A 22,898-nucleotide genomic window follows, 5' to 3' on the forward strand; every position below is an offset into this window, starting at 1 on the left:
TCCACCCCCCCTGCCCTGGGCAGGGCCATCTTCCACCAGACCAGGTTGCTCCAAGCCCCATCCAGCCTGGCCTTGAACCCCTCCAGGGATGGGGCAGCCACAGCTTCTCTGGGCAACCTCTTCCAGTGTCTCACCACCCTCACAGCAAAGCATTTCTTCCTTAAGTCTAAGCTAAATCTCCCCTCTTTCAGTTCAAAACCGTTACCCCTCATCCTATCACTCCACTCCCTGATAAAGAGTCCCTCCCCATCCCTTTTTTGGGACCCAGCAGAGCTTAACGGGGCTTGCACAGAAGGAATTGGCCATGAAACATGGCTTTGAGCCACAGCCCTACCTTTTTAGGGACCCAGCAGAGCTTAACGGGCCTTGCACTGAAGGAATTGCCCATGAAACATGGCTTTGAGCCACAGCCCTAAAGGGAAAAAAGAAAAAACTGGAGCACAGGGATTTGAATACAGACTTTGGCTTGGTTTACTAGAAAGGCAGCAGCTTTTGCCAGGAGTTGGGCCTGGGCAGGACTGGGAACGCCAGGGGGTTTTGCCTGGGCAGTTGTTTGAGTGCATCTCAATGCAATTTGGGATAAAGAAACTACTTAAAAGGAATTTCATGTTTAGATATCCTCCCTCCTTCCTCAGGTCAGGAATCTCTATATTAATGCACTAGGCTGTGCCCTGGCAGCTCCTAGTTGTTGTGCAACAGGAAAAATACACTTGGGCTTAAAACTCCATGGAAAGGAAAGCCCTGGGACAGCAGCTGATGGGAGTGTATCCACCTTTGAAGGATTTAAGTTTCTCTGACTTTGCTAACTGCCAGCAGACAAGTATCCTAGAAAGCAACCGGGAAACAAAGCAAAGCAAAGTTCTAGAGACTTAGCTGGGACGCATCCATTCCTTTCACTACCTACTAATTACCTTCAAATATTAGCCAGTTCACTGTTACCACCTCCCCATGAGCTGGGAAACAGCCTTCTCCTCCAACAGTACAGGCACAAAAAGTCCAGCAACTCACCCAAGGTTACACATAATCAGTCACCATCAGTTAGAGGGCTTCTCTGACAACCCAGGGACCCCTGTTTATCTCCAGTGGGGTTACAGAGCCACATAACCCTTTGAGAAGGCTACTAGGCAAGTAGCAGAAGTTAACTTGAGACAATGTTTGGCCTGGGCACACATGGCCAAAGATGCTGCAGGAGGCTATACCAACTCCTAAACATGGACACACAACTCCAGTTCCTCCCCTGCTGCCACACCAGTGTCCCAGCCAGCTGCCTGAAAGCAGCATCTTCCCATACCTTACCCCCCCCCAACTCCAGAAGGAGTGTGGAAAACCAGTGCAGGGGAAAGGAAACAAAAAAACAATCATAACAAAACAAAACAAAAAAAATCTTGGCCGATTTCCCAGGAGCAGCAGTGTCAAACCTGGCTGGCCTCCAGCACAAGTAAATACATCTTACCAACCTGCGTGCCGCCGTTCAACTCTCTGGAGCTCTTCACACCTCCTTTGGGAAGCCCCCACGCAGCACCATCACCCTGCAGCATGTTCCCCCCAGCCCCGGACAGGAGCCCATCTCCCCCCAAGTTTGCTCTAGGCTCCCAGTATTGTCCTACAGAGCACTTACAGCCCAAATCCTCAGCCAGAATTAGCTGACACAATTCAGCTAGGGGCCCTGGTAATGAGCTAATTTATTGCAGCTGAGGGTCTGGCTCACTGTTTTGGTTTTTTTTTTTTTTTTGGTAATTGCACAGAAGAGGTTTAATTGCACCATTCTGGTGTTTGTTAGCAATGGGCTTGAAAGAGCTGAGCATTTTTGTATGCCTCTTTCAAGATCTGTAGCAGGAACAATCTGCTCGTTGGAAGCCCCACGGTTTAGATTCCATAACCCAGTTAACAGCGAGGAAGAAGAGGCTGTTCCCTCAGTGAGGTGCAGCAAGAAAAACTTGAGTTTCAGGCCACTGCCTTAATCATGGGAGATCTCTCTGCTGGAGCACAGGTGACCTCATTGACCATGGGAAAGTATCATTGAATCACAGAATCACATGGGGTTGGAAGGGACCTCTGGAGATCATCTAGTCCAACCCCCTGCCAAAGCAGGTCCACCCAGAGCAGGTTGCACAGGAACTTGTCCAGGCAGGGTTTGAATGTCTCCAGAGATGGAGACTCCACCACCTCCCTGGGCAGCCTCTTCCAGGGCTCTGCCACCCTCAAAGCGATAGAAGTTCCTCCTTGTGTTTCGGTGGAACTTCTTATATTCAAGTTTGTGCTCACTTCCTCTTGTCCTGTCCCTGGGCACCACTGAAAAAAGACTGTCCCCATCCTCCTGACACCCATCCTTTAAGTATTTATAGGCATTGATCAGATCTCCCCTCAGCCTTTTCTCCTCTAGACTAAAAAGACCCAAGTCCCTCAGCCTCTCCTCATAAGGCAGATGCTCCAGGTCCCTAATCATCTTTGTAGCCCTCTGCTGTCCCCTCTCCAGTAGTTCTCTGTCCTTCTTGAACTGGGGAGCCCAGAACTGGACACAGTAACCCAGAGCTGGACACAGAATGAGTGAGGATGAGGTGCCTGAGTGTGTTGCAAAATCCTGCTGTCCTCTGCTGTCTGTTCTGAACTTGTGGTAGGGGGGATGATGACATTCTGCATCATCACAAGGGGCTGGGAGGATAAATCAGAAACACTCAAACACTGTGGTTACCAGCACCTATGCCAAGATCAATGGTTTGCAGCCTAGAAGAGATAAACAAGAAATTGTTGTGAAACTGTGCCGTGTTCTAGTGACCACAGGATGGGGAGAGGACCACGCTGCCCAGACCGTGGACCTTTCTCAGTACTGGGGTTGTTGGCATTGAGGGCACCCTCACGCAGAGGGTCAGAGATTTCATCTCGTTTTTTATTTTTCCTACCCCAGCCAAGCTTTCTGGTGCACATTGCAGCTTTTGTGTTTATGAAAGATATGAATTAAAGCATCTGACATCTCCTTCTGTAAGCAGCAAGACCTCATTTTAATATGCTGCTTCCTGATTTCAGACAAAGAAATATTTGTGTAGGCCAGGGTGAAACCGGTTAAGCAAGAAAAAAAAATAAGGGGGGGGGCAGATTGAAAGAGAGAGAGAGAATCTCCAATCAAAGGAAAGCATGGCATGATTAATAAGTGAAGGCAATCAGTCTGTGGGAAGAGACTACCATTGCGTATCGTAATTCCTGGTGAGAGTGATGGCCGTATGATTTGTTCTTAAAAAGAAAGTGAAGCAATGCCACCGCTCTCCTCCTGACTCCCAGTGGTTTTGTTGTGCCATCTGCGGTGGTGATGCCACCAGCAGAGCCTGTACATCTATTTTTCATGCAGATATAACACTTTGCCTCTCGCTGCCAGGAGGTGTTTGCAGCTGAGCAGGTAGAGCCTCTACACGTCAGTAACGACTCAGCTCCACCTCCTCCTTCCAAGATGATGGACCCTATTCCTGGTCCTCAGCTCAGGGTCCATCAAGCTCATCCCAAGAGTGGGAGGGCTGTTACCCAGCCCAGCACAGGCAGCTCCTGATGAGCTTCCATGTGATATTTCAGTGGGCAATGTCTTTCTCTTGTCCCCCACCACAGCAATGTACTGGTGTTGCCCTGCAGACGGGCACTGACTGCCCCAAATCTGGCTCTTTACTGTGCAGAGGCAGCTGTGAATTCTGCCAAAGGAGGCTGTTGCAATTCTGTATACGATAAACAAGATCTTCTATAAGGGGCTATAAGCACTACGTGCCCAAGTGCTGTAAAAAGCCCATCAGGTGGGATTACTTATCACCAACAGCCCTTTTGGAAATCCAGTGTAAAATATTACATCTATGGCTATATATATATATATATAGCTATAGATTTCTATAATACATCTATTACATCTGTCGATGGACAGAAAAGGGCACATTTCAGTGCTATCCCAAGAAATTCTCAAGACCAAACAGAAGGAATTTAAATAAAATAGAAAATGATTCACTTCATAGCTAGCTTGGCTTTAATGAGTAAAAGCCTCCCTTGTCTGTGGACACTGCAGAAAGCAAGCTGGGGGAGGGGAGGCTGGAAAACAGGTTATTTCTGAAACAGAGAGTTTTTTGGGTTACTGTGAAGGAGGGTTGCACAGCAGAGCTCTCCCCAGTCTACTGCTAGTGGGGGGTCCCGGCTTCCGTGCCTTCTTAGGGATAATTACCTTACTGTGAGTGAGCTTGTGAAGCAGCTGCTGGTTTGATGTCAGGCAAAAAGAAAGGAAGTAGGAGAAGGAAATGAAGTAGGAAGTAAGATTTCCTGACGAGTGTATGCATTGTAGCCCTCTGAGCTGCTCTGGGTCAGGCAGTAATAAGGGAAGAGGTACCAGAGAAACTGAATTGTTGTACGGCAGCAATTCCTGGTCCCAAATCCACCAACAGCTGGATGTGGAGCTGAGATTTGCAGTTTGCTAGTGGGTTGATGCAGAGCTTTCACGCTGGCTCTCGGACCGGCGTGAGCCAGAAGTCTGCACTGTGAAATACTAGACTCAGAAAAACAGTAAGGAAACCTGGGGGCAGATCTTCCAACTCCTGGAGATCAGCCTTTCATAACCAGAGACTGCTCTACCATGTTACCGTGTGAAATAATTGTGATGGGAAAACAAGTCGCCTTTGTCAGGGTGCAAAAAGCTCATGAAAAAAGCTGTCCCCCTCTCCTTTCCCTTTACAAAGAAGGTAAGAGTTCACTTAAAGAAATTACTTCACAGCTAAAACCATACAGGGAGTGAAAAAGATCTCCAGTGCCTCATTTGCTCTTCCTATCAGTACCTGCTATTGGTCACCGGTATGTGTGCAGAGAATACCAAACAGTTTGCAAATTGCTTGTTGCAACCCAAAATTCACTTAAGCCTGTAGAAAGAGAGATTTCACTTTTTTTTTTTTTTTGCTGGTTCAGAATACATTTAATCAGAGGAAATATTTTAGCCTTATTAGTGTCTATCATGCATACAACATACATTTCTCTGTGTCTGTATGCAGGTAATCACTAAAAAAATTATCTGGCTACGTGTGTTGTTTTCTATCTGTCTGCCAGATCAGAACTCTGTGTGTATTTAGGGAGGACTCTGGGGCTGTGAAACTCAACGCCTCTGTGGTAGCAAAGCCTCCAAGAAAGCTTCATATAGCTCAAGAAAAACAAATTAGGGCTGCCCCCTCTCCACCACCTTCCTCTAGGCAGTTTTACATGTCACCTCCCTCAGGGGATGAGCTACACGCTGAGTTTTGTAGCCTCTTGCCACCTTCTGCTTGTTCTCTTTTGAGCAGGCAAGACGAGCCCACCTGCGGAGGACAAAGTCGTGCTCACACACATGAAGATACTGAGCGATGAAGGAATTCAAAACCCAGGGTTAATCCCAGAGGCTCCAGCTGACCCAGCCTGCACCCAGGAGTCCCACCTCCCACCGGACCACCAGGAAAACCCAAATGCAGCAGCGGATCCAGACTACCCAGATGGCCCAGCAAGCATGGACTATGTAGCCACCCTGCCTGACCTCAGCGCCTTCGAGTCCAAGTGCCGGCTCCACAGATTCTCCAAATTTGAATCTGAGGACTCAGGGGTTGAGTTGCCCAGCGGGGCTAATTCTCCATCGACGCCGACGGGCTCGGAGAAGAGCTTTGTGCTTCACAGCAGAGACTCGTTTTGTGACTCGGGTGTGCTTAGCACCTCCTCTTCTCCAGAAATCGACCACCTGATCATGAGAACATGTGAAGAGCACGCCAGGAAAGTCAGCCACCAAGATCCAGAGAGTGAAAAGCAAGCTGAGTACTACGGCCAGGAGGCAGATGCTGTGCAGGGTGCTACAGCTCCCCTTGAAGACTTCAGTGTCCCTCAGGAAGGAAGTCCTGGTGAACATTTTGACCAAAGTGAAAGGCAATCACTGGAAAAGGAACCTACCCCAGAGACGGACCTTCCCAGGGAAAACACTCTTCCCACCCCAGCTCCCATAGAAGAGCCAAAGACAATTGATGATAATTTCCCAGAGACCTTTGGCAGCATGCAAGACCTTCATCAGCTGAAGAAGTACCCCACCAGTGACAGTCTGGATGAATACATGGATGAATGCTGTAGACTGAGTGAGGTAAGAAACACCTAAACTGAATCTTAGAGCTAGGCCTGTCCAAATACCTCAGCCAGGGTTCAAGTCTTACGGTCTGTAAGATCTGAGGATTTTACAGTGAGTTAGAAATCCTCCCCTGAAATTGTTGTAAGCAGGAGATCTTGGCAATGGATTTTTAAGAGCTCTTTTCATAGCAGTGAAATCCTGAAGTAATTCATATATACTGGGGCTGGGTAAGGATGACTAATGGCTCATGGAGATCTGATGTTTCAAAAAACCCGAGATTAGAAGATGGACTTGATTCTGGTCTTAACATTAAGATTATGAAGATAGTCATCATCCTCTGATACATGGGAGGGGGATCAGAACATAGTTTGTTTTTCAAGGTCAGGTTATTCCTGTTCCTGGGAACAGCTGGACTGTTGTTGGGGCGCTGAAGTTTGGAAAGAACTTGTCTAAGGGGTAGCTCATTCCTGTCCAGGCCTGTCCTGTCCTCTTGACCCAGCTCTCTCAAATAAGAAGTGAGCAGGGGATGAATGACAAATTCGAATCTTTGCTGGGCTGGAGCTGGGCTGGGCATGGAGACCCCACCAAGCACAGCTGTGGTGGAAACTCCTGTGTTCTGAGACTGACTGAACTTTACAGACGTAATATTTTCAGCACTTCCGCCCTTGCTGGATACACTATGGGACTGACAGGAGAATAAAAAGCCCTTCTGTTGGCCTTCTACCATACTGGATGCTATGAAACCTGATCATTGCCTGCTCGCTGTGGTGGCTTCCATGAACCAGTGACAGAAAGATCTAACTGGGAGAGCTGATTACAGAATCACAGAATCACATGGATTTGGAAGGGACCTCTGGAGATCATCTAGTTCAACCCCTCTGCCAAAGTAGGTCCTCCAGGGGGGTTGGACTAGATGATCTTCGGAGGTCCCTTCCAACCTCATGTGATTCTGTGATTCCTGATAGAGAGACAGCCCAAAAAGCCCCTTGACCAAAAGGAAAGGAGGAGGCAGGCTAGATTGAAGAAGGTCACGCAGACACACCAAAGGGTGCATCACAGGGATTTCTTTTCTGGGCGTTCATCACGGTAACAGTGATGAATTGGAATGGGAGGTGGGTGGGAGGAAGCCAAGTGACAAGTGCTGTGAGTTGTGCGTATAATTTCACCATGACCTCTCTGCCTGGGCCCTGAACCATCAGGCGATGGCTTTCCTCTCCAGCATGCCAAACCCTCCCGAGCAGGGAGGAATAGGTCAGAGACGGCCCATCTTTGTTAACACTGCCTATCGAGGCATCACAAGCACCACACAGTCCAACGCAGCAACCTCTCCCTCCCCAGAGGTGTCTCACACACAGCAGATGTCTATTTTACACCGTTCCCAAACAGACAGCAACCCGGCTTTTTGGCAGAGTTCAAAAAAAAAAAGGACCGGAGCAGGAGAGTTTGAATACAAGGAGATTTTTTTTATAAAGTTACCTAAATTCTCCATCGTGCTCCAGAGGGTTTGCAGCCAGCTTGGTCTTGTCCAACAGCTCTGGCTGCCCATGAAATTCCTTTAAATCCTTTGTGAAATGGAGCCTCAGTTTCCCAAAGCAGAGCATTTAAATAAACAAGAGAATAAATTAGAAAGGAGCTGAAGAGGAAATGAAGCTCTTGGTGGCTTATCTCCCCTCCTTTTTAATATCCTCACTGGCTGAGTGCTAAAGCTCTGTGCCCCGGAGCGCTTTTCTTTGTTTGTTTTTTTGAGCTGTATAAATACAGCTGGACTGAGATGCTGGGGAAGTTTTTGCCCCTCTTCACGGAGCACCTCCAGGGCTGCTGCCTCTGGAGAGCAGCACTCTTGAAACCTGTTTGGGATGCCAGGTAGCACCCAGGCTGACTGGGGCAAGAAATGTCCCTGGCTGGTGCAGAGCCCCGGGGCTGGTGCCACAAAGTACAAGGACATCCTCATCCTCCTGCAGCTGCTGAGCCTTGTGCCACCTCCAAACCCACACAGGGCTGACCTGTCCTCACTGTCCTACAACAGAGGCAGGACAGAGTGAGACCCACTCAGAAATGATGTCCAGATGATCATCTGCCCACAGGACCGATGGGTGCATCGTGGTCCACTCCGGCTGAGGTTCTGTCCCAGGCTTACTCTGCGGTTGTTATATTTGCCCTGTCCAAGATACAACGTGGTACTTAGGAACCAGCCTCTTTTCTGGCCTGATGTCATCTCGGGGACTCAGATACCCCTGGAAATGCAAGCAATATGGTCTGAAAGACAGGGGGCCAGTACAGGGCATTCCCACGCTGCTTGGCAAAGAACGTGGCAAACCAAATTGTTCCATCAATCCAATTTCCAGTGCATTAAATTCACGTTGACAGAGATGCAAGAGTGCTTACATTGGCTTATATTAAATGCCAGGTGAGAGCATTATTTAATTATAGGTGACGGCAGCTTCCTCAGTTCTCTGGCTGGTTTTGGGAATCCAACTTGCAAGTAAGAGGGGAGCAGCTGAGGTTCCCCAGCCTGGCAGGCTGTGGCAATGCCAATGGCACCCTGCTTCCTGGCACACCACAGTCGAGCAAGAGGTCAGTCTCTGGATGAGGATGTCCCTTGGTGTCCTCCCGGCCTCCCTCGCTGCTGAGGCCACCTCCAAGAGAACAGGAAGGAAACTGCTGAAAGAGAGAGATTGAAAATGACCAAATGTTTTGACCATTAGGATTCATTTGGTGCCTGGCTCTGGCTGAAAATATACATCAAATCGTTTCAGTCTGGCGTTTCTTAAACAAAGGTTTCTGATCTTTTGTTTTGAACTGTCATTATTTTGACATTTGCCTACGTTTAGAAAGATGAAAGAAAGTGGAAGCTGTCAAACAACAAGTGAAAGAACTTTGAAGCCCAAATAAAAGCGTTTCCTTTTAAGCCAAATTAAATGTTTGGGGTCAGTTTGAAGATACACAGCTTTTGATGCTTTTGCTTTGCAAACACTTCCTCACCCTCCATGAAGTTTACATTTAAAGTCAGCCCATACCCCTAGAAGAAGACAGAGGGTGGGGGCATTGTCGTCATTAAATAGGGAAAAAAAACCCAACATTATTTACAGAGTAGTAATTATTTTGGGCCAAAGCAGTCAAAATACTGCTCTGCCAGAGAGGGGTACAGTTGAGGGGAAGGATGGGGCAACCTGTGATGCTCAGCCCCGTAGAACGTGCGTGCCGTTCGGAGGAAACCAGAAGCTATCAGTAAGGGCAGCCCCTCCTGGAGAGCAGGGTGGAGCCGTCAGAAATATACAGCACGATCCCTCTCTTTCCTGTTATTCACAAGCCTTTTGGTGCTGTCAGCTTCCAGTGACAAATGCTTCCCGCTCAGCCCGTGGCGTCACTAATGGGTTGCTCCGAGCCCACGATGGGAGGGTTGTGATTGCATCCCATGGCTGTTGGAGCAGTGACCCTGCCACCGTAGCACGGCCAGTGTAGTCCTGAGTAACATGCTCTGACAAGCTCTAGGCAATCTTGCTTTAGCAGGGGAGTTGGACTAGGTGATCTCTATGGTCCTTTCCAAGTCTACACCTTCCCCCACCCTCTTTTTTTTTCTGGGGACCTGTATTCTCAGGAGTTGGAAGTCCTCTCTCACTATTGCTAAAAGCCACATTTTCTCCATGCCTGCCAAAACCACCTTGGCTTTCGAGTGCCTTCAGCCCTAGGCACACAGCACTGGAAATCTGGGCCACCTTTTCTTCTCCTCCTCTGCCTGTTTTGCCTGCGAACACAAAGCAGGACTTTACAGTGTTAAGAACTGGAAAATATGGAACATAAAGAGGGTCACTGCCTGAAAGAGATGACACTCAAGTGCTCTCCCCAGTCCTGAGGTTATAGCCAGATGTTTTACTTTATGCTGTTGTCCAAGAGCTCTTCTGTCCCTTTTAGTCTTCCGTGGTGTTTCTACAGCAATGGAAAGGGGTTGGATTTGGCTCACTGTCTCCACAGGGCAATACAGACGTGCCATCAGTCACTGGAACAGCAAACTGGCGGAAAGGGAAGTTGTTAAATGTGCAAAAAGATGGTACAGACTGGCAGAAAGCCTACATTTTCAAGGGGAATGAGGAGCTTTTGAATACCCATTTTGGGACAGCTTAAAAAAACCCCAGATTTTCAGAAGCTAATACTCATGTACTTTCTGAAAAATCATGCTTCTGAAGCTGGGCACCCCAAAAACCCTAGCTCCTTTCAGATATGTTGGTTATAATGCTTAAAAGATTTTCCCAGCAGGCACCACGTGGGCTTTGTTCTCCCTGTGGGTCCTGTGGCTGCCCCTTTGCACTGCAGAGAAACACTAAAAACTCAGCTTTATGGCCGAGTAACCTTTGTTTTGCCACCGCTTCTGCAGGCTCTGCCCGAGAGGAAAATAAAAATCATGAATGTGAATGACTGGTTGGCTCGGAGTCATATGATTTCATGTGACCTCTGTCCCAACCTCAGACACAAAAGCATCTGGACATAATAATACCTGTTTATAAATAACATTGTATCATCATTTGTTTAAAAAGAAGTAAATCCTAGTGTTGATTATTTTTGAACACACCATGAGCTTTCTGACATAATGAAAATACAGGAAGAGTCCCAAGGCTGGCATTTCCCCAAAAATGTAGATTGTTGTGGGAAAGGAGACAGAGTAAGCTTCCTGCTTTTGTAGAGGGAACTTTTTTTTTTTTTGAAGTAAGATAAACTTAGAGCACTGCTTTTGTAAAGATCGAGGCTTATTTTACTTACTGCTATCACACGCACACCGGCAGGCAGGGCCAAGGTGGAAGCGAGCCCAGGCAGGGTTTGAATGTCTCCAGAGAAGAAGACTCCACCATCTCTCTGGGCAGCCTCTTCAGGGCTCTGCCACCCTCAAAGTGATAGAAGTTCCTCCTTGTGTTTAGGTGGAACTTCTTATATTCGAGTTTGTGCCCATTTCCTCTTGTCCTGTCACTGGGCACCACTGAAGAAAGACCAGCGCTATCCTCTTGACACCCTCCCTTTAAGTATTTATAAGCATTGATCAGTTCCCCCCTCAGTCTTCTCTTCTCCAGACTAAAAAGACCCAAGTCTCTCAGCCTCTCATAAGAGAGATGAGCAGGAGGCTGGAAAGCACCATTGCCTGTCCTCTGTCCATCTCCAGCTGAGCAGCAGTGAGGCTCTGCAGGCCCTGGGTGGGGAGACATCAGTGGTACAGGGCCATAGCCAGACAGCCAGCTTGATCCCACAGGCTGTCTTCAAGCATCTCCTCGTGGCTGGGAAAGCAGCAGCAGGGGATGTGAGCTGGGATCTGCTAAAGGCCAGTGGAAAGATGTTCTTCCAGCTCGGCAGCTTGGTTCAGGCACATGTCCCTTTCACTGACCCACCAGTGATGAGGGTCTGAGTTCAGCTGTGCAGTAATGGTTGTGGATTGGCAAAGGCAGACAAAATGTACCCCCAAGTTGGTCACAAAGGAGCAAATCACTGCAACCTGGAGTACTGCGTCCATTGCTATTAAGGATTGCTCTGTTATTACTCCGTGGTCCGAGCTGTATTGTCATTGCAGGTGAACCAAGGTAACAGCAAAGTCCTGGGGTCTGGTCTGGGGTACCTGGAACACATTTGCCAACTGATTGAGAAGATTGGGCAGCTGCAGGAGCACAACCTGCGTCTCCAGAAGCAAGTGTGCAGCTTGCAGAAAGAGCAGAAGATGAGACAGATCAAAGAGGTAAGCAAACACCACAGTATCTTCCATTAAATGGTATACTCAAGGCCCAGATGGAAAGTTCCCCGTTAGAGAAGATGCTGATTTACTGGACCCCACATCCACCTGGGCTGGGTGCTCTGGTCTTCAAGGAGCCCACAGTGGGCTCAGCTTCCCTTAGGGTGGACTTGGGTTTCTGTTCTTGTTCAGTTTTGTTTCCTAGATAATGCTTCCTTTTAGAGTTAAAAAGCATCCCTCTCACCTCATGCAATGGCCAGACTCAAAGTCAGGAGCTTTTACTTCTCCACAGTTGAAAACTTCCTAAGAACACATCAATGCTACCAAAACAAAATGTTTCCACGGGCCTCCTTAGCAATTGTGTTTTGAATTAAAAGCTCTTTATTTTCCTTCTGGTTTCAAACTGTCAGAATCTCAGGATTTCCCACAAAACGGTCAAAATGGGAAAGAGAAGCAATGGTTTCGCTCCCCAAATCCATGCTCTCTTTCCCTTCCTGTGCTTCTGAGCTGCCAAATGAAGCTCTGACATGAAACTTCTCAGCGTTTCCACTTTTTTTTTTTCTTTTGTCAGCCAGAACTAGGTGTGGAATTTGACTGAAATTTGTACATCATTTCAGTGTCCACCTAAACAGCATTTTTTTTTTAGCCCCTGCGTATTTTGTTCGGCTCTACCCCACCTCTGCTTTTCAGTTCTTTATCTTTGGCCATCAGGCCACGTTCCCAGCTTTTTTCCTTCCTTCCCTTTTTATTTATTTTATCGCCCCTGAAGGAACACAAGGGGTTTGTCACACTCAGCTATTTCTTCCCAGCCATGCTGTGGCGAGTCTTTTAATCTCCCGCCGGCGTCATTCCTCCCCTGGTGCTGCTCTCCCACCTGCTGGGACTGGATCTGCAGTAGGTGACCGACTCCTCCTCAGAGCCAAAGCCAAGATGTGAGTCAGGTTGCAAAGCAGCGTGGCCCGTCATTTCCATGTACCCATCTCTCACGCTCGGAGGAATGCAGCCTCCTACATAGAGCCTGGGAATTGTTAACACATTTCCTGAAGCTTTACAACTGTGAGTCATGGCTCAAAGTAACTCTTCCAAGCTGCAAATTCAGGGTCAATTCCTCATCTGGTGTTATGTGGCCCCCTCCTTCCCAGCTCCCACCGAAATGAAAGGCACCGTGCTTTCATTTCAATATTTGAAACTTTGATCTTTTTGGTATTTTCTAATATCTCTCAGCAGTGTCTTCTCAGCTGCCTTTGCCCCATGCTGTTCAGTGGGGAATTGGACCCCCAGATGTAACGTTCAGCACTTGCAACGTGCTCTACAAAACTGGGTGATCTCTCTTGAATATCCCTCTGGTGTCTGCATCTCTTATTTCCCTCTTCGGATTCACTGCCCCTCTCACGTAGAAGAGGAATGCTACTACCCCAGTTTGCCACGAGACATGGAGGTTGCCATCCACATCACACTTTGGAGGGGGTCCTAAGGCTACTTTCCAAACCGTGTTCACTCCCCAGGCAGACTATGAGCATGGAAGTGTTCCCATGTCCCAGATGTGACTAGAGAAGATGCAATCCTCAGAACAAAGATGGGTTAGTATGGTATTAAGAGCTGGTCATGAGGATTGTAGATGTCCAGTGCACCCAGTGCTGTTTTGAGAGCTCCACAGACATTACCACAGAAATGGATGACATTTCCAGAAGCACTCAGATAATGAGGGTTGCTGAAGCTGATGGAGCTGTACTGATTTATTCCATTAAGTACCAGGCAGTGCTGAAGGTACTTCGTCATTCACAGGACTAGCCTTGATCAAGCAGGAAACCTTAGAACATTTGGAAACCTTCTTTCATCATAACTCTTCTAAGCATGTCTTCGAAACATTTAATCTTTTGCAAAATGCTGTTCAGTTGTAGAGAACAGCTTTTGCTTGCAGAATCATGGATGTTTAAACAAAAAAACCCAAACAAAACAAAAATATAAAGGGATATATCCTTCTTTACCTTTGCTATGAACCTCCTGGATCTCACCATCTTGATGACCTTATGAAGAGACCTCCCAGATGTAACCACAGCAGGTGCTGCTGGGTATGGTGTTGATCTTGGGGCACAAAAAGAACGCAGTTACTCCACATCCTTTGCGTTACAAGGAAGTTTTTAATGCCCAGGGCCAAAAGCAGCATCTTTCATCAGATTTTCAAAGCACGACCCAAAGGTATAGGTATTGCAAGGCACCGTGCTGCTGTGGCAACATACCCAGATGAAACATTTACATTAAAGCTGTCAATTGCTTGGGTGTCTCCAGAGGCCAACAGCAATAAACAGCTTGGTGCCCTTTCCACTTCAGCTGGATAAAGGTCTCCTTGCTTCCTGCCCTCTTAAACTCTTGTGCAACGTGATTGTGCAAGGTACAAAATCTCCCCTCCCCACCATCCAGCAGCTGAAGTGCCACGTACAGAGAATCTCACCGGTAACATGTAAGAGAATTACGGCATCCCATCAATAAAAATGCAAGATACTGCTGTCTGTGCACCTTCCAAAACAAATAACATTATCTCAAAACGCGAGTCCCTCTTATAACAGATCAGTTTATTTACACAAATGCCTTAGCCAAGCAGCTCTGTGTTTAGAAGCTTGCATTCAATTCCTTCTTCTTGTATTGAATTCCAACTTATTAGGGTTGTTTCAACCCTAAAAGATGCTGAGTGTCAGGCAATTTAAGTTAAACACCAATGAAAAAAAAAAAAAAAATCCCATGAAAAATCTACCTTGCCAACTCCAGGCTCCTCAGCCTTTTAGAGTTAAATAATTTGCCTGGGTCCTGATGGGTCTCAGGACAAGGTTGGACATCGCTGGGCTGGGAATGATTGCAGGTTGTGTGTAACATCGCTCCGCACGGTTACCTGAGAGTGTCTCCATACTTTCTTCCTGTCTGGTGCAGGAGTATCTTCTCCAGCATTGCCACTGTGGAGCTGCCAGCGTCTTCCTCAACTCGTACCAAGATGTGAAGACGTTGTTTGCTGGGAGGAGCAGACCTCACAGCCTCTTGGTTCAGACTGGAAACGCTTCTGATCTTTCCATCATCCCAGAAATAGGAGCAAACACCGAAAAGCTGAGCAGCTGCAACGGTGAGTTCAAATACCTCTAACCTGCCCTCCTGCTTGCCACTGGCTGGTGAAATAAGTTGAGCAGCAACTTCTTTTTCCTTAGGAAAGAGAGATGGGAACAGAGCAAGGTGTTAGCGGTACTAAACCTTAGCTGGAAAGCTAAGAGATGCATTTTAACACTTCTTCATATGTGTGAAGCAGGACTTTTTGCTCTGCAGCTGTGGCTACAAAGATTAGGACAAATGCACTACCAAATGGGTCTCTCTTTTGGAAATTAAGCATTCCTGAATGGGCCCATTAGTGCAGCCCCTCCATGTGGCTTTAAAATCCGCCCCCAGCCAAGGTAGGATTTGATCTAAGATGGAAAGCCTTAAGCCTGTTATTAGTCTCCTGCCCTCCCAAGCAGGCACAGAACACATTCCTGGAGGATGACTTATTCTACAGACCAAGTGGAAATAAGCCCCAGCTGCAAAGCTTGGATCCAGAGACCAACTTTTCCAGAAGGCTGAGAAAGAGTGGGCTCAGCCTAGTGATGATAAAGCCAGCTGGAAAGTCTGGATCCAATGTTAGATGGGAACCAGCCCACTAAGCGAGGTTGATTAGTTTATTGCAAACCTTGGACTCCAGCCTGCCTCTAATACCTGGTGAAACACAGAACATGGACACACCTCCTAGCAGGATTGAGTCAAGAGTGTAAATGGCCTTTGGGATCTCTAGTGCTGAGACTCAGAAATGCTCTTTCCTGGCAGTTTCAGAGCAGGCCTGGAAGGAAAATAAGACCATGAGGAAGACATTAGAAAGTCTGCTGTGGTCAGACGCTTTATTGGAGCATTTACCTTCTTTCCACTGAAGTGTGGCATGAAAACACATGAGGTCTCATCCCACCATTAAGTCATAGAATCATAGAATCATTCAGGTTGGAAAAGACCCTTGAGATCATTGAGTCCTACCATCCACCCTACAAGTCCTTGGGTTCTCATCCCACCTGAGGTCACAGCTTGCTGGCAGCACTGCCCAGGGGCCATCCTAGCAGGACACTGCTGAGAAATGTGAGCAAGTCCTTGCGTTTCATTGCAGGAAGTGAGAGATACCTGGAATCGGGAAGCAGCCAGCCGATGGCGGGGCTCAGGAAGTCATCAAACAATAGGAACAACAAGGAGAATGAGTTCAGAGAAGCTGGTAGCATGGCTGAGGGACAGGCTTTTCCGTCCAAGGACCCTGCAGTAAGAAAGGTGAGTGATTTGCTTGGAGCCAGGCTTCGAGTGGGATCTGTGGGAGATGGAGGGAGAAGTTCTGCTCAGGCAGATCAGAGTGGGGTCCTGGGAGAACAAGCCAACTGTCTTCTATTGAATGAGGCTGGGGCAGTGAGATTAAACCAAGCACACATTCACTACCATCAATAAAATTTTTAACGCACCAGCCCTTAGCTGGTAACACTTATAAGAAGACTGGCAGCACATCAGTGTAATTAGCTCCAGTTCCTAAAGCATGTTTCAGGGAAACCATGCCACTGAAGTCCAAGGGAGCCAGGAGGAATGCTTTTCCTCTCCCTTTCTTTCCCATTGTTTGTGGCTGCCTCAGCACTTTCAGGTTCCAGTGGGGACCAGAAGTGCTGAAATGCCAGGGCAGAGGCTCTAATCAGAGTATTCCCAGCCCCACAGGAAAGAGGAAGGAGTAGGTCTGTCATGGGAAAGACCTTCTCATGAAATTTCCACCCCAGCGTTGCAAATAGGTTGCAAACGTTTTCGATGAACATCAGAAACCAATTCAAGGCTGAATCCTGAAAGGTGCTCCATGCTCTGGCTTGTGCCCAGCCAGCTTCTGGAGGGTGAGGGTTATTGTAAGCACTTGGGAAGCCCTTGTGGCTTCACAGGATGGCAGAATCGAGATCCACACTCTTTAAACTGAATCCTCATGCTCTCTTGTTACACCACACCTTAGTATTGTCACATTGAATTGCGTTTTGTACCCCGAGCATGAAATGCCCCATTTACTTCTACAGTCAGGTACTGTATGGGAATCCTGTTACACTAGTCCCTGGGCTACCAGGTGCTATACACAGGAGCTGGCTGTCTGTCTAAATACAAAAGAGAGGCGAGGGATGAAGGAGTAAAGAAGAGATTACCACATGCATGAGGGACTGGATGGTAAAGAGATAAAGGCCTTTACCAAGGCTCTGGGTGCACTGCAGGGCAGAGCTGAGAGCAGAGCCCAGTCTGTTCCCAGCACTGTGAGATAGATAGTCTTGCTGTCCTGGTATTTATCAACGTATTTGCCTTTTGCTTTTAGGGCGTGGACGTCAGCAAGAACATCTCGGTATGTATTGCCTTTGCAGAATATATTTAACTTGTACCTACATTATCACGGACCAACTGCTGAGGCTTCCAAAACCCTTCCACAGCACGCACCACACGTTAATCCTAGTAGCTAACACAAAGGTTTGATATTTCCATGAGCAAACAGTCTCACTTACGGGCGATTAACTCAATAGCACAGAAACCCGGTGTTGCAGTTTTCAGCTGAGCCCCTGACCTCATCTGAAGTTTTGGAACTTAGCGGAGCCCCAAGAAGAATTACCACAATTGGTTCTGCCTGGGCTGGTGCCTGGGGCTGGGCAGCAGCCAGGTTGTGCTCCCGAGGTGGCCACAAGCTCCTGGAGCAATGGCTCTGCTGGTGGCACAGCGGGAAGGCACCTTGGGACAGGGCAGAACAATGCCCCGAACGTGACAGCGGTTTGAGAACTTCACTCAAATGAAACGGGAATTGTTTCTCCCCATTATGCTAGTCCTGGGGCATGATCTTTTTTTGTTCTTTCCCCAAAGTTTTCCAGCCGTTACTTTAGGAAATTTAAAACATGAAATGTTTGGATGCGTGGCTCCTTTTTCAGTTCCTAAGGCCAGATGAGCTCAGCCCTGAGAGAACAAACATTAGTGTGGGAGGGAGGCCTCAGGAGACTCCCTGACCTCCTGATAATCTCTATTAGCATTTCAAATGTAAGTGCCCAATTGCTGTGGCTTGTGGACGTGACAGGGAAACAAAGGCTTGATCTCTTCTAATTCACGGTCCACAAAAGTCACCTCCTTGAAAAGGGCTGATAGCAAGGCACCTGGCCTAACAGAAAGGACAAGGGAGTCAAGCTGCTTTTTTTGGGGTTGTTTTTGTTGTAAAGGACCCCCTGGGCACGTGTGAGTAGGTAGGAAACCAAACCCATCTTTTCCTTTAGTGCAGCCTAACAATAAGGTAAAACGTGCCTTTGGGCAGCTACTCACTACTCACCAGGGAAGTGCCCTCACTCTCTGAAACCTTGTCAGAAAGAACAGCAGAGTCCTAGAAACCTTACCAAAAAAATACAAAAAAAGGATGGTATTACCGACAGCTGATCCATCCTGTCTGGCTGTGTCCTGTACAGGTCCAGGTTGGCCACTGGGAACCACTGCAAGGTGTTAAAAATCCTTTTATGGGACCTGATTCTTATCCATGTAAAATAGAGAAGCTTCCCTTTTCCTGCCACCCTGGTGTACCCCAAAATATCATGCCTTGGCCAGATGGGGTCTGCCAGCAGCTCAGCTCGCCTCTGCTCCTTCAAGTTGTGGTTTCTTTTTGCTCCCTAGGGTGAGAGCCATGCTTGGGGGAGAATGAAAGATCTGATTTGGAGGACACGGCTGAGAAACCAGAACAAGCTAGGGCTGTACTCTGCTGCTCTGAAGAGGTCCTGCCCACAGTTGTACAGGTAAGGCAAAGCTGTGGGAGATTTTCACTTAGAGTTGGGAAGAGGTGGTGGGAGATTCACCTCTGGGAGTTGCTGGCTGGAGAAGACCCTTCCTTACCTTCTCTCCATTCCATATGGTGGTCCTGGCCAACACAGCCATTTCCTTCTCTAGTGCCCAGGTGCTCTAAGGTCCCAACTGGATGATGTTACCTGTGTGAAGAATAATGGAAACATTAGGGTCCCTAAAAGAAGGTGCTTATCCCCAACAGGGCAAGGGGATGTTGACAATTAGCCAGAGCCATTCTGTAGCCTAATTATTTGCCTTTCTGCTCCCTCCTAAGCATTACAGTCAAGGTTAATGCTCTCCTCTATCCAGCTGCTCACCTTTCATCCAGTGGAACAGTAGCCCATAGTGCATCTAAGGTGTGATGGGACAGTCAGGATCAGCTGGAAGGTCTCCCGTCCGAGGAGGTGAAGTTTGCTGAGCATGTGGTCACAAGTGGCACCTGCTTGTTGCTGTGGATGAACGTGATGGGTCAAGTAAAGGTCTCATTTCTATTAAGAGATCCTTGCTGGTCCCTCGGGCAAGTTTGCCTACCAGGCTAGTTACATATGAATATATGGTTTACTATATATGTTTATACCATGTGGGGCATATCTGTCTGAGGTGACGATGGTGCTGCCAGCCACCCCTTGCACAGATATTCCCCATGTGCTTGCCAAGTCCTCCCAGCTCATCTGGTGAATTTGGGGCGTTTTTGCATGTAATCAGGTAACAGGAAAAGCCTGGGTACGTTACTCACCAGCGCAGGAGCATTAGGTGGAGCTGGGCTCCTCCTTATGTTTTTTCAGCTGAGATCTCAGCAACCTTGAGCCAAACAGCTCAAACGTGCTTAAACCCTCCTCAGGTTATAGAGGGGGTGATGGTGGGGAAACGGCAGTTGTTTAAGCACTCAGGAATGTCCCATTGTTCCCCTTAGACAGCCTGTACCTACCTTACAAAATGCATAAGGGAACTGGGAATCTTGTAATTACAGCTGCTAAAAAAAAAAAACAACCAACCCCTCAAACCCCTCTGTAGTTCATGGAGTGATTTTTCCAGCTGGGAAAAGCTTGGTTGGGGCCCAAGCACACGTAACAGGCGAGCTTCCTCCTATTGTCTGGGAAACTGAAAGAAACACAAAGTAGAAAGAGATCAAACAGTTCCATCTAAAATAGATGGTGAACCAGCTGGGGAAAAAATACAAACTCTCTCCTGAACCTTCCCTCTAAACCTGAATAGAACCAGGACTTTATTTGGGCTTCAGAAAAGTCCTGTCTCTGTAACCTCCTGCTTGGCCCTTTCTCTGCCGCGCTGAGGACCCTGCGTGAGAACCACGGGCTACATTGATGGACTCCCAAGGAAGGGCCAGCCCAATAGTTCCTAACAGAAATAGCTTTTGCTGCTTTCACACGTACACTGGACAACTACTACTGTACAATGAGATGCCAAATAGACAATTATTTTTTTTTTTTACCTGGCTGTAACTGGGCAGTCCCAGAGATCTTGTATGCTGATTTTTCCAGGCTGCTCTCTGTAGCTGATGAACAGCCTTCTCTTTTCTTTCACTAACTTTCTTTTCGTATATATCTGCATATAACCCTTGTTTCTACTCATGCCCCTTATCTCCCTCCATTTGCTCTTCTCCTTCTTCCTAGCTCCTGTTCCCCAGCCCTGTCTGTATTTGCTCTGACTCTTTTTTACCCCACACCCTGCAATAGCAATGCACTGACACTGGTCTTTTCACCAGTGCCTGGAAAAGCTGGGCACCTCGCTCCCATGGCATTTTGGAAATGTAGCTGCCTTCAGGCTCCTTTGAAATAAAAATTTAAACTTAGTGGATCAACGACAGCCCTGCAGCTGCTGCTGGACAGAAAGCCAGGTCCTTCCTACAGCAGCACCAAAATGGTAAAGCAAGAAAATCTTGCTTGTCTGCAGGCTCTTGGCAAAGCAAAACATTGAAGACTTGATACTTTCAGCATTTAAAGCCACTGTCTTTGTTATAATTTATGAAACATGTTTGTCCTGGCTCCTGGTCCTGTTTGTACACGCTGGTGTATGGAGTTGGCTGGCTTTTGCTTACCTGGGCTTCCTTGAGCCCAGAGACAGCTCCCAAAGGTCTTGAACTGGAGCAGGTTGGAGCCCGGTGCCCTGCGTTAAGGTACAGCTCTGAAGGAAGCAGAGAGTTGTTGCTTTTGACACCCAGTCCCACTTGAGTCATTTGGGCAATTAGAGAAAGCCTCTTTGTTTTTGTTTTTGTAACTAGGTCAAAGCAAATCCCCTTTCATGCTCCCACTCTGTGTATGATGAATGATCTGCTCCAGGGCGGTTGTTTTGTTTTTCTTTTCTGCCTTTTTTTTTTTTTTTTTTTTTTTAAAAAAAAACATCCACAAAAAGAATTCTCATAGTAGAGAGAGAACTGGGTTCTTCCAGCAGGAGAGAGGGGGCCTGCCAAGGTAAACATACTGGCACAAGACTGGATGGTTTGTCTTACATTGTTCTAAGCAGGCCCAGGTTTTCATTTCATTTTCTTTTCCCTGCTAGTACATTTATTCCCGCAAAGCAATGTCTGTTTTGTGCAGGGGGCCAGAACAGGCTGATGAATGACTTGATCACAGTGTTATGAATTTAAGCAGCGCAGGGACCTGGATCTTGCCTATGGCAGGAAAAGCAGATTTTTTTTCTTCCCTGAAATCATTGCAGAATTATCCCTCCAGAAAGGGCAAGGAACTGAGTTCCAGCTCGAATAACTCCTAAGATGAGAAGTTTTTGCCTTTCCACTCCGGCTGGTTTTAGTGACAGAAAACTGTTCTCAAATGATAGTGGAGCACCATATGATGAAATACTTGCCCTTGTTAGACAATTAAGAATCTGATGCTGCTTTGACCAGTGAAGAGAGAACCCAGCTTGGCTTGTGAAAGCTGGGCAGCAAGTTCTGTAGGAGCCTACCTTGACCAATTTATTGCCTGGACATTGCCACTCCATCTGACGCTATTAAATGTGTGAAGCTGTCTCTGGCTGGATTGCGTCACAAACAATCCCCCAAAATCCAGGTTCAAGGAGGAACACATTAGCACCTTTATGTCGTTTTTCCTTACGTTCCTTAGCTCCCTTTGAGGGCAAACAGACGGGATGTACAGTCTCCCACTCCTTGCCCTGACTGCTGCAGGGCAGCAGACTGGTCCAGCGGTTGTTCCAGCCCTGGTAGAGCCACCTCAACGAAAGCAATTGTGCTCAGGAGCTTTTCTGATGCTGTTCCCAACCCCTTTTCCAGGGCAGGATCTAACCTGGGCGATGCCAGCCTGGCATTCCTGTGCAGGAACACCCACCTGCCTTATCTGTGGGAGCTTTAATGCAGCTGCGTGGGAACCAGCTGACCTCAACCTGCGATGCCTTTCATGCTGAGGGTGCTAGTTTCAGCCTGATGGCCACCAAAAGCTTGCTGTTGTATGATGACAGCTTCGTGGTTAGGATGAAGTAAGTTAGGAAGGACTGGGCAGGTCTAACATCACAAAACCCCATCTTTAGTGTAGTCTAGCAAATGGCCCTAGGGCCACAGAGCTGGGGCTGAACGCTGCTCTTCACATAGGACATTACCACCAAGGGAGATCTCTGCAGTCGGGCTTGAGAAGCAGCCAAAGAATTAAAGGATAATATCAAGGCAGAAGTTTGACCATCTCATTTTAAAAGAATTGACAGCTGAATAAAAAAACCAACATAGTATACAACATTTAGTTTAAAAAGAAAACAGATTAGTAGCTGGCAAAAATAAAGAGCCTGTACCACATCAGTCAGGACTTTGAGCTGGAAAATTTTTTCAAATCAAAGCCTTGAAGTAAATATCTATTATTGTTATTTCAAGTAAATAGCTATTAGATATTTATTTTCTGTAAATAGCTTTGAAATACTGCATTAAAAAAAACACACCACCCCAAAACTACAGCTTTTCTTTCTTAAACAGCAGCTATTTTTAAAAAGTGTTCCAAAAGGTTTGTCTTTCGTAAGTCCTGGAGGCCTGAGCTAACAGCCATTACAACCAAACAGGATGCGTTACACTTACTTCAATTGTATGTAATAAATAAGAAACAAAAAAACTAAGCTGGAGCCAGTCTGCAGCAGCCAGCTTAGCATTGCTCTTCAAAACATCTCCTTTCCTGCTTTCCACAAAACGATGTTTGCATCCATCCATTACATTGTGACTCCATTTTAAGTGCTGCATCTTGTAGCTCTCTCTTTTTTTATTTTTTTTTTGGATGGTGCCAC

At 47.2% G+C, this 22,898-nt stretch overlaps 1 protein-coding gene across 3 annotated transcripts in view; it reads left to right on the forward strand.

The window, feature by feature from the left end:
* The window catches only part of LOC106896386, a 32,244-nt gene that overhangs the window by 6,457 nt on the left and 2,889 nt on the right, over positions 1-22,898 (forward strand). For all 3 annotated transcript variants that reach the window (XM_014956356.1, XM_014956358.1, XM_014956359.1), the window contains exons 2-7: positions 5,289-6,103; positions 11,640-11,801; positions 14,721-14,907; positions 15,964-16,118; positions 17,176-17,202; positions 18,498-18,616. In XM_014956356.1, the coding sequence (XP_014811842.1) occupies positions 5,289-6,103; positions 11,640-11,801; positions 14,721-14,907; positions 15,964-16,118; positions 17,176-17,202; positions 18,498-18,616 (1,465 nt within the window). The remainder of the gene's footprint in view (positions 1-5,288; positions 6,104-11,639; positions 11,802-14,720; positions 14,908-15,963; positions 16,119-17,175; positions 17,203-18,497; positions 18,617-22,898) is intronic.

This window comes from Calidris pugnax, unplaced genomic scaffold (genome assembly GCF_001431845.1).
Source record: "Calidris pugnax isolate Ruff unplaced genomic scaffold, ASM143184v1 scaffold196, whole genome shotgun sequence".
Taxonomy (NCBI): domain Eukaryota; kingdom Metazoa; phylum Chordata; class Aves; order Charadriiformes; family Scolopacidae; genus Calidris; species Calidris pugnax.